We start from the raw sequence: 11,937 nt of genomic DNA, 5'->3' as shown, positions 1-11,937 counted from the left end.
ACGGCCGGGGGCACCCAGGCGTCCCAGCTGCTGGAAGGCGGTACTGGGAGCAGCCCAGCTCCTGCCCGGGGAGGGGGGCAGCCCCCGGGAAGCTCCCAGCTTTGTGCTGCTGCAAATGTTGCCGCAATTGGGTTTTTCTGTAGTGCTGGAGGCTGAACTCGTCGTCGTGCCCCCCCCACCCTCACCCGCGAGCGGCAGCCCTGCCCTTCCCCACGCCGCGGGACGGGGGGGAGATGCGCAGCGCAACCCCGGCTGGGTTTTTTTGAATTTTGGGGTGAGAAACTGCTCTTTTTGCAAAGCAAAAGAAAAGATACGGGTGATGAAACTAAACCGCTTTGCTTTCCGCCCCGGCTCTGGCCACCGCACCGTACTTCCCCCCGCAGCCAGAAACAGAGGCCAGGAGGGAGCTGCGGGCGGAGGGGGGGGACCCGCTCAGTGCCAGACCCGGACCCCAACCTGTGTCCCAGACCACCACAGCCCTCGTGGAAACTTTTGGGGTGATGTTTCCACCTGGGTCCCCCAGGTGAGAATGGTCCCAGTGGAGTGACGGTACCTTGGGGCAGAGGATGGAGCTGCTGGGGTCACCGAAGATCGCTCCTGGCTGGGTGCTTTTTGGGGTTTTTCTGGCCACGGTGTCCTCAGGGTGCTGCTGGCCGCTTGCCACGGGCCAGGGCAGGTGTCATGGCGAAGGGGCTCGTGGGCCGGTGACGCACAGGGACAACCTGCCACGAGGCTGGGGACGGTGACTCAAGGACACGGGGCGAGCCGCCGTACGGGGTGGGGGTTACATCGACGGCTGCCTGTGAGTCACCCGTGGCACTGCCGGCGGCCACGGCGAGCGGGGCCAGCCAGCCCAGCACCTCCATCCCTCCTTCCCGCGGCCCCCTCGGGCCTCTTCCTGGGGGTCCTGGTGCAGGACCCCCCACCACAGCCTCCCTCCCAGCTCAGCCGGGGAGTGTTGAGCCCACCAGACCCCTGCAAAGCTGCTGGGTGTGAGCATAGCAGAGCCCACCCGTGTTTTGGGGCTGTGAGAGGCCAGGGCGGACACGGAAACGGGAGAAACGGGACGTCTGCGTCAAACCAGGCGATTTTCCCAGGCGCCGGAGCGGTCGGAAACAGCTCCCTCTGTTTGTGAGCCTTTTGTGGTGCCATGGGAAAGTCTGAACACTGACCCGCTCCTTCCAGCCCCAGCTTTGTCCCCCGGGCAGCAGCAAATGAGCATTAGATCTTAATTACAACTCCCCAGGCAGCAGGGACCGAGGATGTGCTGTGGAGGAGGGCGCCTGGCCAGCACAGTGGGACATGGCTCTAATGCAAACCTGCTGGCTGTGGGCAGCCTGGTCTCTGTCCCCAGCACAGGGAGACAATACGGTGGCATCCCTGCACCCCTTGGTGAGCCAAGAGAACAGGCAAACTCATAGCATTGGTGAGGGCTGCCACAGCTCCCTGAGCCTTTCACGCGTGTAAGGAGGTAAGGATCCTACCACAGGATGTTGCGCCCTGCTGCAGCATTACAATTCCCCCATTTTTCCTCCTATTTTATTATTCTAGGGTTTTGGTGTTTTATGGTACGGGGAAGGAGCAGTGATGGAGAGCGGGTGCCTCCCAGCCGCCTCCCCCTCCCTGCTCCGGCTAGGCCTTGGGCGATGCCGCAGGCTGCAGCCGCTGCAACTCCAGGACGCGGACGAGGAGGAGGAAGGCGATGCTCAGGAGAAGCAGCCAGAAGAAAACCCAGTAGTGCTGTGGGAGGAAGAGCCACGGCCGCCACAGCTCTGCCGAGGACCCCTTGGACCTGGGGAGAAGGTGACCAGGGACACTCGTCATGCAGGGGAGGAGAGCAAATCCCACCTCCTCCCCAGCTGGGGAAGAGGAGGGTGTTTAACTCAACCCCAAACCTCACTGACTCTTTTGCAAACCCAAATGCAACAAGCCCAGGGAGGGCACAGGTGACCTGCAATGCACGGGGGGAAACTGAGGCAGAGCAGGGTTGAGCCGGGGCAGCCAAGCAACATCCCAGCCTTCCGTCACCAAATCCCCCAGCCCATTTCCCATGTGCTGGCCACCGTGGGACCACAGAGAGTCCAGCAGCCGCAGGAGGAATGCTGGGCACACTCGGGGTGCTGCTCACGTCAGGCCAAGCTGCTCCAGCTCTTTGTCCCCTGCACTTGAGCCTCTGCCATCTGCCTCGGCCGCTGGCTCCCCGGTCATGGCACTGTCCTGGGCCTGTGGCTCCAGCTCACTCCTGGAGAGGGAGCGGAGAGGGTGCTGTGCCATGCCCCATGGGCCAGCAGCGGTGGGTGCCATGGCCTCCCCTCCACCCGGCATGGTTACCTCAGGGTGCTGGGCCGGCGCTGGGCCCCCTCCCTCTCCAGCTCACTGGCCAGGGCTGCTCGGCTGTCCAGGCTGGCACCTGGCTGGGCACCAAAGGTGGGAGCATCAGTGAGGACCCAGACCCCAGTAGCACCGAGCCTGGGGACACACGACAGCGGGGCACAGCTCCTGTCTGTCCCCCCTGCACGTGTCCTTACCAAGAGCTGCTTGGGGATGACGGCGATGCTGACTCTGCGGCGGGCAGACCCCTGCAATGAAGGGGCTGGGGGTGAGCACCGTGCTGGCTGTCTTCCCATGCTCCCCATCCCCTTCCCTCCCCATTGCCTCCCCAGCACAGGCAAGGGACACTGAGAAGGGACACTGCCAGCCTCCCACCGGCCCTGGCGCTAAGGGGGGAAGCCGGAGAGCTGGTGAGATGAGGAAAGGTCAAAGCCAAGAGGTTTGCGCCTGTCCTTACTGCTTCAAGCCGTGCTGGTGGGGCTGCCTAACCCCCTCCCCGAGCGCTCCCCTACCTCTTGAGCTGTAGGGGAATCAGTGCCGAATTCGAGCTGGTGCTAGAGAACAGCCAAGCCTGCGGCTCTCGCGCTATGACCCTGCAATGCAGAGGGACCTGCCTGAGATCTCCTGGATAAGCAGCCACCAAGCCCGGGCACCCTGTCTCCCCAAACCCGGGCACCCTGTCTCCCCACAGCCCTCCGAGGCTGTCCCTACATTTTGCCTCATCCCCAGCATTTCTAGCAGACCTTGCCCGCAGCAAGCAGCTGGCAGGAGTGGCATTGCCCGGGGACTAGTGGGTGCGTGGGGACCACCGGGCAAGGGAGAGCAGCAGGGCACAGGGAGGTGGTGGCTCCAGGGCCACTGAACTGGGGCCAGTTACCTGCTGGAAAGTTCGCATCAGGGGGTGAGGCCTCAGCCGTGGCTCCGCGTCATCTGGGAGCAAAGAGAAGCAGCCTTACATCACCCCCCCAAAATTAAGATGTGGCTCACGCACAGTTGCAAACTTCCCTCCTGTCGAAAGCTGTCCTGGCCACATGCTCTGTGCTTGGCACAAGTCACAGGAGTGCCTCGGCAGGGGGACCTTTTTTGCATGCACAGCGATAGCATGCGTGGGGTTTGGCATCCAGGGACAGAGCGTCCTTTGTGTGTCCCGTGCCCCCCTGCCCCGCATTCCCAGCTGGGCCACGGGACGATGGCTCTCTGGCCACCAGCACCTGCTCCCACGCTGCATCTGCTGTTACACCAGCCCCTCACATTTGTCTTTGGGTCCCAGCTGTCACCCGCCCCTGGTCCCCAGCTCATGCAACCCACCGGCTCTGCAGCGTGGGGTCACACAGACCCCCTGGAGAGGTTCGGGACCAAATCCCGCAGGGTGACCCCGTGCAAACCCCACGCAGGCCCCGGCGGCAGAGCCCACCTCACCCTGGGTCTCCGCCAGCTGCCGGTTGCGGGAGTTTTGCTGGATCAGGCGCTTCATCTCCTCCAGCTCTGCGTGCTCCCGCATGTGGTGCCGTTTCAGGTTCTCCACGTGCTGGACCATCACCTCTGCCGCTCTGCTCATCCGGGCCTCCTGAGGCCGGGCAGGATGGGAGAATCAGGCCCCCCATCTCCTGGTCCATAAGGACCCATGTCCCTGCCAGTTCCTCACTGTGCATCCCACAGTGCCTCTGCCCAGGGGGTGCAAATGCATCCCCTTCCTGCTCCCAAGGGCGAGCAGATCCCTTGCACCCTGGTATGTGCAAACATGAGGTCAACACCAGTACCACGAGGAGGAGGGACAAACCCCAGCAAGCCCAGGGATGGATCCCCAAGCCCAGCTGCAGCACCCTCCATCTTTCCCAGCCCTGGCAGGAGTCCCAGGCTACGCACAGACCTGATGTACAGCCCCCAGCTTCTCCGCAGCACTGGTTGCCCGCTCAACAGCAGCTTCCAGCACGGCCAGGCTGTGTTGCAGCTGCTCCAGCGTCTCCTTGCAACCTGCGTCAGCGCAGGATGGGCCCAGCCTCTGTGGAGGGAGACGATGGAGCTGCAGGAGCCGGGGCTTTGAGTTGTGCAAACCCTTCCGAGGCTGGATGTCCCCAGCAGATGCCAGCCCCCTGCCCTGGTGCCCACCTACCTCCAGGGCAGCCCGGCACTGCCCCAGCTCCTCCTGGATGTTTTCCTCCGCCGCGTCCCGTGCCCGTTTCTCCACTTGCACCCGTTGCCGCAGGGTGAACACGTCACATCGAAAAGCCAGGGCAAGGTGGGCAAAGGCTGCCTGTGGGGTGGGAGGGCAAGAAGTGGGACACAGGGCTAAGGGGAAGCCACCAGGGCCATGTGCTGCTGTCCCCAAGGCACAGGCAGACCTCCCTAGCATGCCACCAAGCAGGGCAGTGCTAAGGATAATTAGCGCTTGCCTTGCCCCAGTACCCATTAGGCTGCTGCATGCTGGGGACAGTCCCCATGAGATGCTAGTATGACCAAGACACGTCCCCCAGGCAGCCGATATCACTTGGAAATCCAAAGGCCTCCTGGCAAGAGCACACGCCGGGCAGACGCCAGCCTTTGCTGCAGGTCCCAGCTGACATCAGAGCCTGACTCAGCCCTGGCACTCGCAGGAAAATTATTTTTATTAGCACGGCTTCCACCACCTCCCCGGCTAAGGGCGCTCTCGGCGAGCTGCAGAGCACTTTGTGGGATTGCCGAGCGTGCAGAGGACGGACTCATCTTGCTGTGGAAATGCAGCTGCCTCCGAATGCCAACAGCATCACTGGGAAAGGGATTTGTAAGGCGGCTGCCAGAGGACTGCGGTGCCTGGAGGACAGCCAGGAGCAGGGCACAGCCCCAGGATTGTGAGCCAGCAAGGCGTCCGTCCCTCTGTCCCCCTTCCCCACCCCACCCACGGCCCCCAGCAGCCCTCACCTCCACATCCTGCTCTGTCAAAGCCACCCTGCAGAAAGAGAAGTGCTGTCAGGGATGGAGGCACCATGGAGCATTGCAGGCTGAAAATGCCCTTGGACTGCTCCCAGGGGTGCCAGCCACCACCAGAAGTGGGGACCCAAGTGCCCCTCACCTGGAGAGCGGCTCTTGTGCAGCGGAAAAGGAGGGAAGTCCAATCCCTAGAGGACATGGTGCCCTGGGACCCCCCTGTCCTGTAGCCCCTGGAGGGACACAGGTGCTTGCTGGTCTTACCTGTGCAAGCCCAGTCTCTCCAGCACTGAGAGCTCACTGGGGAAACTCAGCAGCGGCTCCTCTGGGGTTTCTGCATCTGCAGGGAGGCAGTAATGCCATGGGAGAGACCACATGGGAAGGCTTTTCCTTGGCCTGTCTTCCTCCCTCTGCCCTCCTGTCCCGGCAGGGAGCAGGTGCCCATGGTGTGGGACCATCCCAATCCTTCCCCCAACATCAGCCGGGCTTTGGGTCCCCCCAGGCCAGTCCCCCCTTGCCCATGTCCCCACCAAGGGAGATGACCCCCATCAGGCCCCGCTGTTCCCATGCTTGTCCCCAGCTACTTCAAGCCTTCCGCTAAGAGGACCCAGCTGGCATACGGGATGGGGACTCACCCACCTTCCTCGGTCCCATCACTGTCCCTGGTGCGCACAGCCAACTCCTGCCTGTCCGTGCCTGGCACCTGGAGGGGCAACAAGGGTGCTGTTGGAGCAAACCCCTCCCTGGTGCTGGACGGCATCCCGAAAAGAGCAGCATCGAGAGGTTGGGGGTCCGGCTGAGCCCGAGGGGCCGAGGATGGAAGGGCCACCCCCAAACTGTCGTCCTCCCCTCCCTCTCACCTCGCCGATGCGCTCCACGCTCTGCTCGCTCCCGGTCAAAACCCCGTCCGGGTGCCCCTGGGGACTGCTCATACTCCCTGGGGACAGAAAGGGTGGTGGGAGCTGGGCAGCAGTGTCCCCTCCCCAGTCTGACACCACGTCAATGGAGACCCCCAAAAACACCACTGGTATTTCTGCAGCCTGCAGGCTCCCAGGGGGCACAGGCTGGCAGGTGCCCCCCAAAATACCCCTGCGGGGTTAAGGGAGCTGCAGGTAGGCTAGGCCAGGGCAGGGGGAGGAGGGCGAGGGATCTGGTACAGCGGGTGGGTTACAGCTGGCATGGCAGATCCAGGGGATGGGGTTGGGGTCCCAGGGCTGGAAGGGGTGTGGGGTTGCAGGCAGGTGCTGCCAGGCCAGGGGACACCCTCCCGCTGGACCCATGTAATGCTGCCCAGGGAGGGAGGATGCAAAACCCACCCCTTTCCCCCCATCCCCACCCTGAGCTGCCCTTACCTTCATCCGGAGACGGGGGAAGCTCGGCCAGCTCTCCCTGCTGCTCCCTGCAGAGAGAAGCCTGGGTAAACCCCAAAGAAACTCCGGCAGCAGAGGCAGCATCCCACCCCCTCTGCCCTCCCCCAGCCGCCACAGCACCCCTTCACGGGATGCTGCTCTGGACCTGGGTCCTTTCCGAGCATCCTCTGCAGCCTGCTCCGTCCCTCTCCCTGGCACGGGTGCAGCAGCCCCCTCCGCTCCCACAGCCGCCGCAGAGCCGCCACCGAGGAGCCCGCCGAAGCCGTTTCCAGCCAGCAATGAGTCACCGGCCCACGGCCGTGCTTCTCTTCAGCACATTATTTTTTTCTTTTTTTTTGCCCTGACTGCCAAGTGGACCTTGCTGCGAGCCGGCCTCTTCCCAGGCACCACAACAAACCCTGCTGCCGGCAGAGCCCGGGCGCCATCTCACGTCATCGCCACGGGGACGACAGGCCTTAGCACACGCTCTTGCCCCCCCAAAAGTGCACCGGGATGGTCTTGCCACCCCAAAACCCTGTCCTGGGTGCAAAGAAGTCCGGCAGCTCTGTAGCATCCCTGCTCGCTGGGGCCGGGGATGCTGGAGAACGCCAGGAATGGCAGGTCACCTGCGCATGGAGATTCAGGGGCTGATTTGCAAACAGCCCTCTGCGGCCTCATGCTGGAGCTCAGCACCCATCTGGGAAAGGGTTTGAACCCCCGGGCTCTGGACACGGCTGCAAAAGGCTTTTCCCTCTCCTCCTTGCAAGCCTGGGGGTCGTTCCCCGGGAGCAGTGGCCACAGGAGAAGGGGCTGCCGTGCTAAAATGATGCTTTGTGCCTCAGAGCAGGGTGATGCTCCAGCCAGCATCCCCCCTTGCCTGGCACATCCTCGCTAGCACCCCGAGAGCCGTGGGGCGAGCCTTTTGTGCACATACCTCCGAGGCAAGGGGCTGGGTCGGCAGCTCGTCCTCTGCCGCTGCCACCGTCGGCGGCCCTGGGTGAGTCCCTGCGCCTCCTCTTCCCCCTCTCCCAGCGAGGTCCCTGCGAGCGGCTTCATTTGCAAAGCGCGGAGGCTCCAGGACCAGCACACCTATCATGAGAGACACATATTAGCTGCGCACAGATGGGAGAACGCCTCTAAATGTTATATTTTTAAAGCATTTTCTCACCCAGCAGGAGCTCCAAGCTCCTCTGCTTAGTGTGGAGGCATCTGTGGGAAAAGAGGTGGGGAGGCCCGCTGCGACTCAGGGGGATGCTGCTGGGATTCGGGCGGGCACAGAGCGAGGCGAATGAGGAATTTAATACAAGCCCCATTTCTGTGCAGCGCCGAGGGTGGACTTTCCCACTCGCCGCCCCCGTTTCCCTCCCACAGGATGATCCTCGCTTGGGGCTCGTGCTGTGGGTCATCTCCGTGGGGGGAGATATGTTTGCACGCATCTACCAGTGCCAGCACCCAGGGCAGAGCGGGAGCAACCTGCTGTACCCCAGGCAGCAGACAGTCCAATCCCTGAGCATCCCCATGTCAGGCTGGCTCCCAGATAGACAAATATGAGATTCCTGAGTCCAAGGGAGCTTGGACATCTCATTTAAGCTGTTTTGCAATGTTTAAAAATCAGAGAAAGCCAGCAGAAAGTCCACAGAGTCCCTCTCCCAGCCCAGGGTAAAGTCACTGTGCAGAAGGGACTCTCCTGCAGGACATGTCTCCTTGGGAGCTGTGCCCACAGACACACAGATATGGGGCAGAAGGAGATATTTTTTTTGGCTGGGACACAAAATGCAGCAGATTGCAGGGTTCAGAGAGCAGGGACTGGCTGAAGCCCCACATGCCTGTGCAAAGCCTTGGCCAAGGTCGGTCACCCCAGCACTAAGTGTGGCCATCACCCATCTTGCCCCCGTGCCGAGTGGGGCCATCACCCATCTCTCAGAGCCTCCTCAGCCCTGATGGAGGAGTAAAAGCAAGCAGCACCTGGCATCTGTCAAAACAAGGCCATTTCATGCCTATACACTGGAAATTGTCCCCAACACCTCTTCCCAGGGGCTCGGGAGCCCCCAGCCACCAAGGATCAGCCAAACTCATCATCACATCAGTGAGCATCAGAGTTTTCCCGAGAGCTGGTCCCTGCTGCAAAGCACTCACTCCATAACAGCCACAGCAGACCCTGCAGCCTGCTGATTTACCACAGCTCAGCCAGCCTTACAGACACTCGCTCCTTATCATTGTTTTGCGGATGGAAATATGGGTGCACACAGCTTGTTTGCCTAGCATGGCATAAATAATCCCCCGGGAAGCCAGACCGAGCGCTTTCCCTCAGCTCGGTGACTTTACCAAACGCTCCCCGGGTCATTACCTGCCTGAACTTGTCTCAAGCAGCTGAAGATGGACGCTGGGGCCACCCCGCTCGGACGCAGCACTCGGCACCGTGGGGTCCCCGGCAGACCTAGGAGGAGGGTCAGGGGACGCGATGTGGCTGGCAGACGGTGGGTCGGGGGGTGCCAGTGCCCCACACGGTGCAAGCTGCCGGCGGCAGATTCTCCTCGGACGGGAGAGTGACTGCATCTGCTGCAGAAGGATCTGCCAGGGAAGAGCTCGATGCAAGAAGGCCTTTAAAGGACATGCACAAGAGCAGCTGGGAGCTCCCTGTGTGGGGCCGGGGCAAGCTGAGCAGTTTGCAGGTGGCCAGGCAACCTCTGCTTTCAGTGCAGGGCCAGATCCTGCACCTGCATTTTGGAAATGAGAGCTGTTACCCAGAGCTGGGAGAAACCACGACTGCTCCCTCCATGCCTGGTGTCTGCAAAGCGGAGCAGACCTGAGTCTCAGCATCTCCCTGGCAGCAGGCTCAGGGCAGGGCAGTGGCACTCAGGACTTCTGTGGAGATGGGGGAACCCCCCATGCCTTCATGGGGGGTACAGCACGAGGCTAAACCAGGATGGCTGACAAGTAGCCCCTGTAGCATTGTATTTGATGATGCAGGGAAACCACTCTGCCCAGGACCCCCATCCCTCCTGCCCCTCTCAGCAGCCCCACTTTCCCCCCAGCCATCACCCCCACTGCCCCTTCCCCTGCCCAACTTCTTTGCTCAAATCCGTCATATCCTCTAAAGCTGCTTTCTTCCCCTAATGAGCTTACATGGAGTCAGACTCGATGCTCAGCACTACAGAGGACCAGGCTGCAGGCAGGCAGCTGCTGTTAGCCCCCCCCATGCCCAGGGACCCTGATGTACCACAAAGAACAAGGCAGGTCCTTGGGGTCTGCAAATCTCTTAAGCTCTGAGAGGTCAGCCAGCAAACGGCACCTCCCAGCCCCGGGGCAGTGCTGGCCCAGCCTCATACCCATCTGCCCAGAGTGAGAGCACAGGATGCGGCCCCAGGGCCGGGAAGCAGCCAGGGAGGGCTGAGAGAGCCCATTTGCAGCTTTGAAGCAGGAGCTGTGCAGTGCCACGGTAGGATGAGGTTTTGATGAGGCCATCAACAAGGGTCCCCACCAGGTCAGGATTTCAAATGTCCTTGAACCTTCAGAGATGGGTTTTCGCCTCTTGGGGCAAACACCTCCTGCTTAGACCTGACCCAAAAGCAGAGCTGCTGAGAAATCATGAGTCGTCTTAGGGGAAGGATAGCCCCAAATTCCTGTCCTGTCTTCCCTGTAACACACTTACCTAGCAACACAAGCTGTGGCATGCATGATTAGCACCAATTAATGACAGTTAGCCCATCATAAGTTCACACTGCCAGCACCAGGAAGGCACAGGACATGCTGAAAGGCAGACTGGCACTGTCACCCTCTGCCTTATAGTCTTATATATCCTCTGCCTTTCCTTAAAAATACCTCCCCCAGGATTTCCTCTCTTCTCCAGCCCTTTTTCTGTCCATCTCCATGAGTTTCCAGGTGCAAGGGCTGCTTCTTTTTAGAGAAGGATTTGCAGAGACACACTTCTTGGAGCTAGAAAGTCACCTGGCCCAAGCAGTGAGAGGATGCTCAGGGCTTGCGATGGCAGGATCCATCCCGCAGATGAGTACATCCATGCATGTCTGTCCGGAGGCAGCTGAGCCCTGGGTACTGTGCAGCAGTGATAAACTTGAGCAGCAGAGCTTCCTCCTGCCCCTTACCCCCAGTGCTTTCCCAGCAACTCAGCAAGTTTCCCAGCTGGCTAGTATCTCAAAACTGAGATGAATTCTCCAGGTATGAAGTCAGGTTTGCATTAGCACCACCAGTCCCATCACTGGGCTAACTTGCTTCTGGGCACCTCTTCGTTTCAGAAAGGGGAGACCCAAGCAGATGAGAAGACCCTTCCTTTGGGCTGAGATTCAGCAGATGGAACTCAGTGCCTCATCACCCCGATGCCATTCCCCTCCTTGAGGACCTCCCCCTACCTGCAGGGTCTGCTTGGGCATATGGGTCTAAACTATTTATTTTATTGTTGAGTGATTTTTTCTAGCCAAGCACAAGGTCTCTCCTCAACAGAGCCTGCAGTCAAGGCTCCTGTAGCAAGACATGAAAGTAAAAGTACCTTCAAAGCATGATGCCGAGCAGACACAGGGTACAAAACCAGGCAGATGGAGGACAGACACCTTTGCATATACCAGTGCCTTGCCATCAACACAGCCTGGTCCTGCTGGCCCCATCCCCACAGACACCCTGCATCCTCCCCCAAGAGCAGCAGCCTGGCACGACGCAGGCAGCAGATCAGGCTCCGTAGCCTCTGCTTTAGTGTCCTGGCAGGTCTGCAGCTGCAGTAAGTTGCTCTGTGGGAGACACAGACCTAAGGACACCATCACGTTGGTTCCCCACACCAGAATAGAACTTTTCTGCTCAAAAATTCCTCTATTCCCTCCCATGCACACGTGCTGAGGGGTTCAATAAGAGGCAATGCTCCTCTTTGCAAACCATCCCATTCAAAGAGCCTCTAAAAGCATTTACTAAAAGCACCCAGGGATTTTTATGTATTCCTATTTTTAACCTGGGATCATCGTGATTACAATCTAGCTATTGTAGGGCCTCGAACAAGCAAAAGCAGCCCAGCGCCCCATGCACAGACCTGTTCAGCAGGGATGAACAAGACGAACAAGACCCTGCTGGGAGATCTCCAGCCCAGAGAGGTGAGCAGCAGCAAGGGGCTGCGGGCTCTGGCTTTGTCCCGTATCTCCTTCCAGCAAGGTCCCACCGGCGACGCAGCAGCCTACTGCGATGGCACGTTCCTAGGGCTCCTCCTGAAGCTGAGCTGAACTTGCAGCTCCGATCACAGAGACTGTGGTCATCTGGATTATCCACTTCTCGGAGGAAAGCTGCTCAGACCAACACTGGCTGCTACTGCTGATGCGGCAAACGTGATTTATTAGGTCTGTGCAGGGGTCTCAAC

At 60.5% G+C, this 11,937-nt stretch overlaps 1 protein-coding gene across 3 annotated transcripts; it reads right to left on the bottom strand.

Moving 5' to 3' along the window:
* Positions 1–1,523: 1,523 nt before the first annotated feature.
* On the bottom strand, positions 1,524–11,822 carry LOC138682098 (inositol 1,4,5-triphosphate receptor associated 2-like). Of its 3 annotated transcripts, none has more exons than XM_069771538.1 (15): positions 11,617–11,822; positions 7,519–7,673; positions 6,588–6,634; positions 6,096–6,172; positions 5,875–5,938; positions 5,500–5,575; positions 5,230–5,257; positions 4,445–4,585; positions 4,202–4,333; positions 3,751–3,898; positions 3,209–3,261; positions 2,529–2,579; positions 2,332–2,414; positions 2,129–2,242; positions 1,524–1,792 (listed from the first exon to the last, which is right to left on the bottom strand). In XM_069771538.1, exons 2-15 carry the CDS (start codon positions 7,638–7,640, stop codon positions 1,633–1,635), a joined length of 1,296 nt encoding a protein of 431 aa, XP_069627639.1. In that variant the 5' UTR covers positions 7,641–7,673; positions 11,617–11,822; the 3' UTR covers positions 1,524–1,632. The 3 variants fall into 3 exon arrangements, with proteins under 3 accessions (XP_069627639.1, XP_069627640.1, XP_069627641.1); XM_069771539.1 differs by lacking the exon at positions 11,617–11,822 and adding an exon at positions 7,753–8,061; XM_069771540.1 differs by lacking the exons at positions 7,519–7,673; positions 11,617–11,822 and adding an exon at positions 6,963–7,045.
* Positions 11,823–11,937: the final 115 nt, after the last annotated feature.

Source organism: Haliaeetus albicilla, chromosome 26, assembly GCF_947461875.1.
Source record: "Haliaeetus albicilla chromosome 26, bHalAlb1.1, whole genome shotgun sequence".
NCBI classification, from domain to species: Eukaryota; Metazoa; Chordata; class Aves; order Accipitriformes; family Accipitridae; genus Haliaeetus; species Haliaeetus albicilla.
This window is presented reverse-complemented; position numbering and strand designations above follow the sequence as displayed.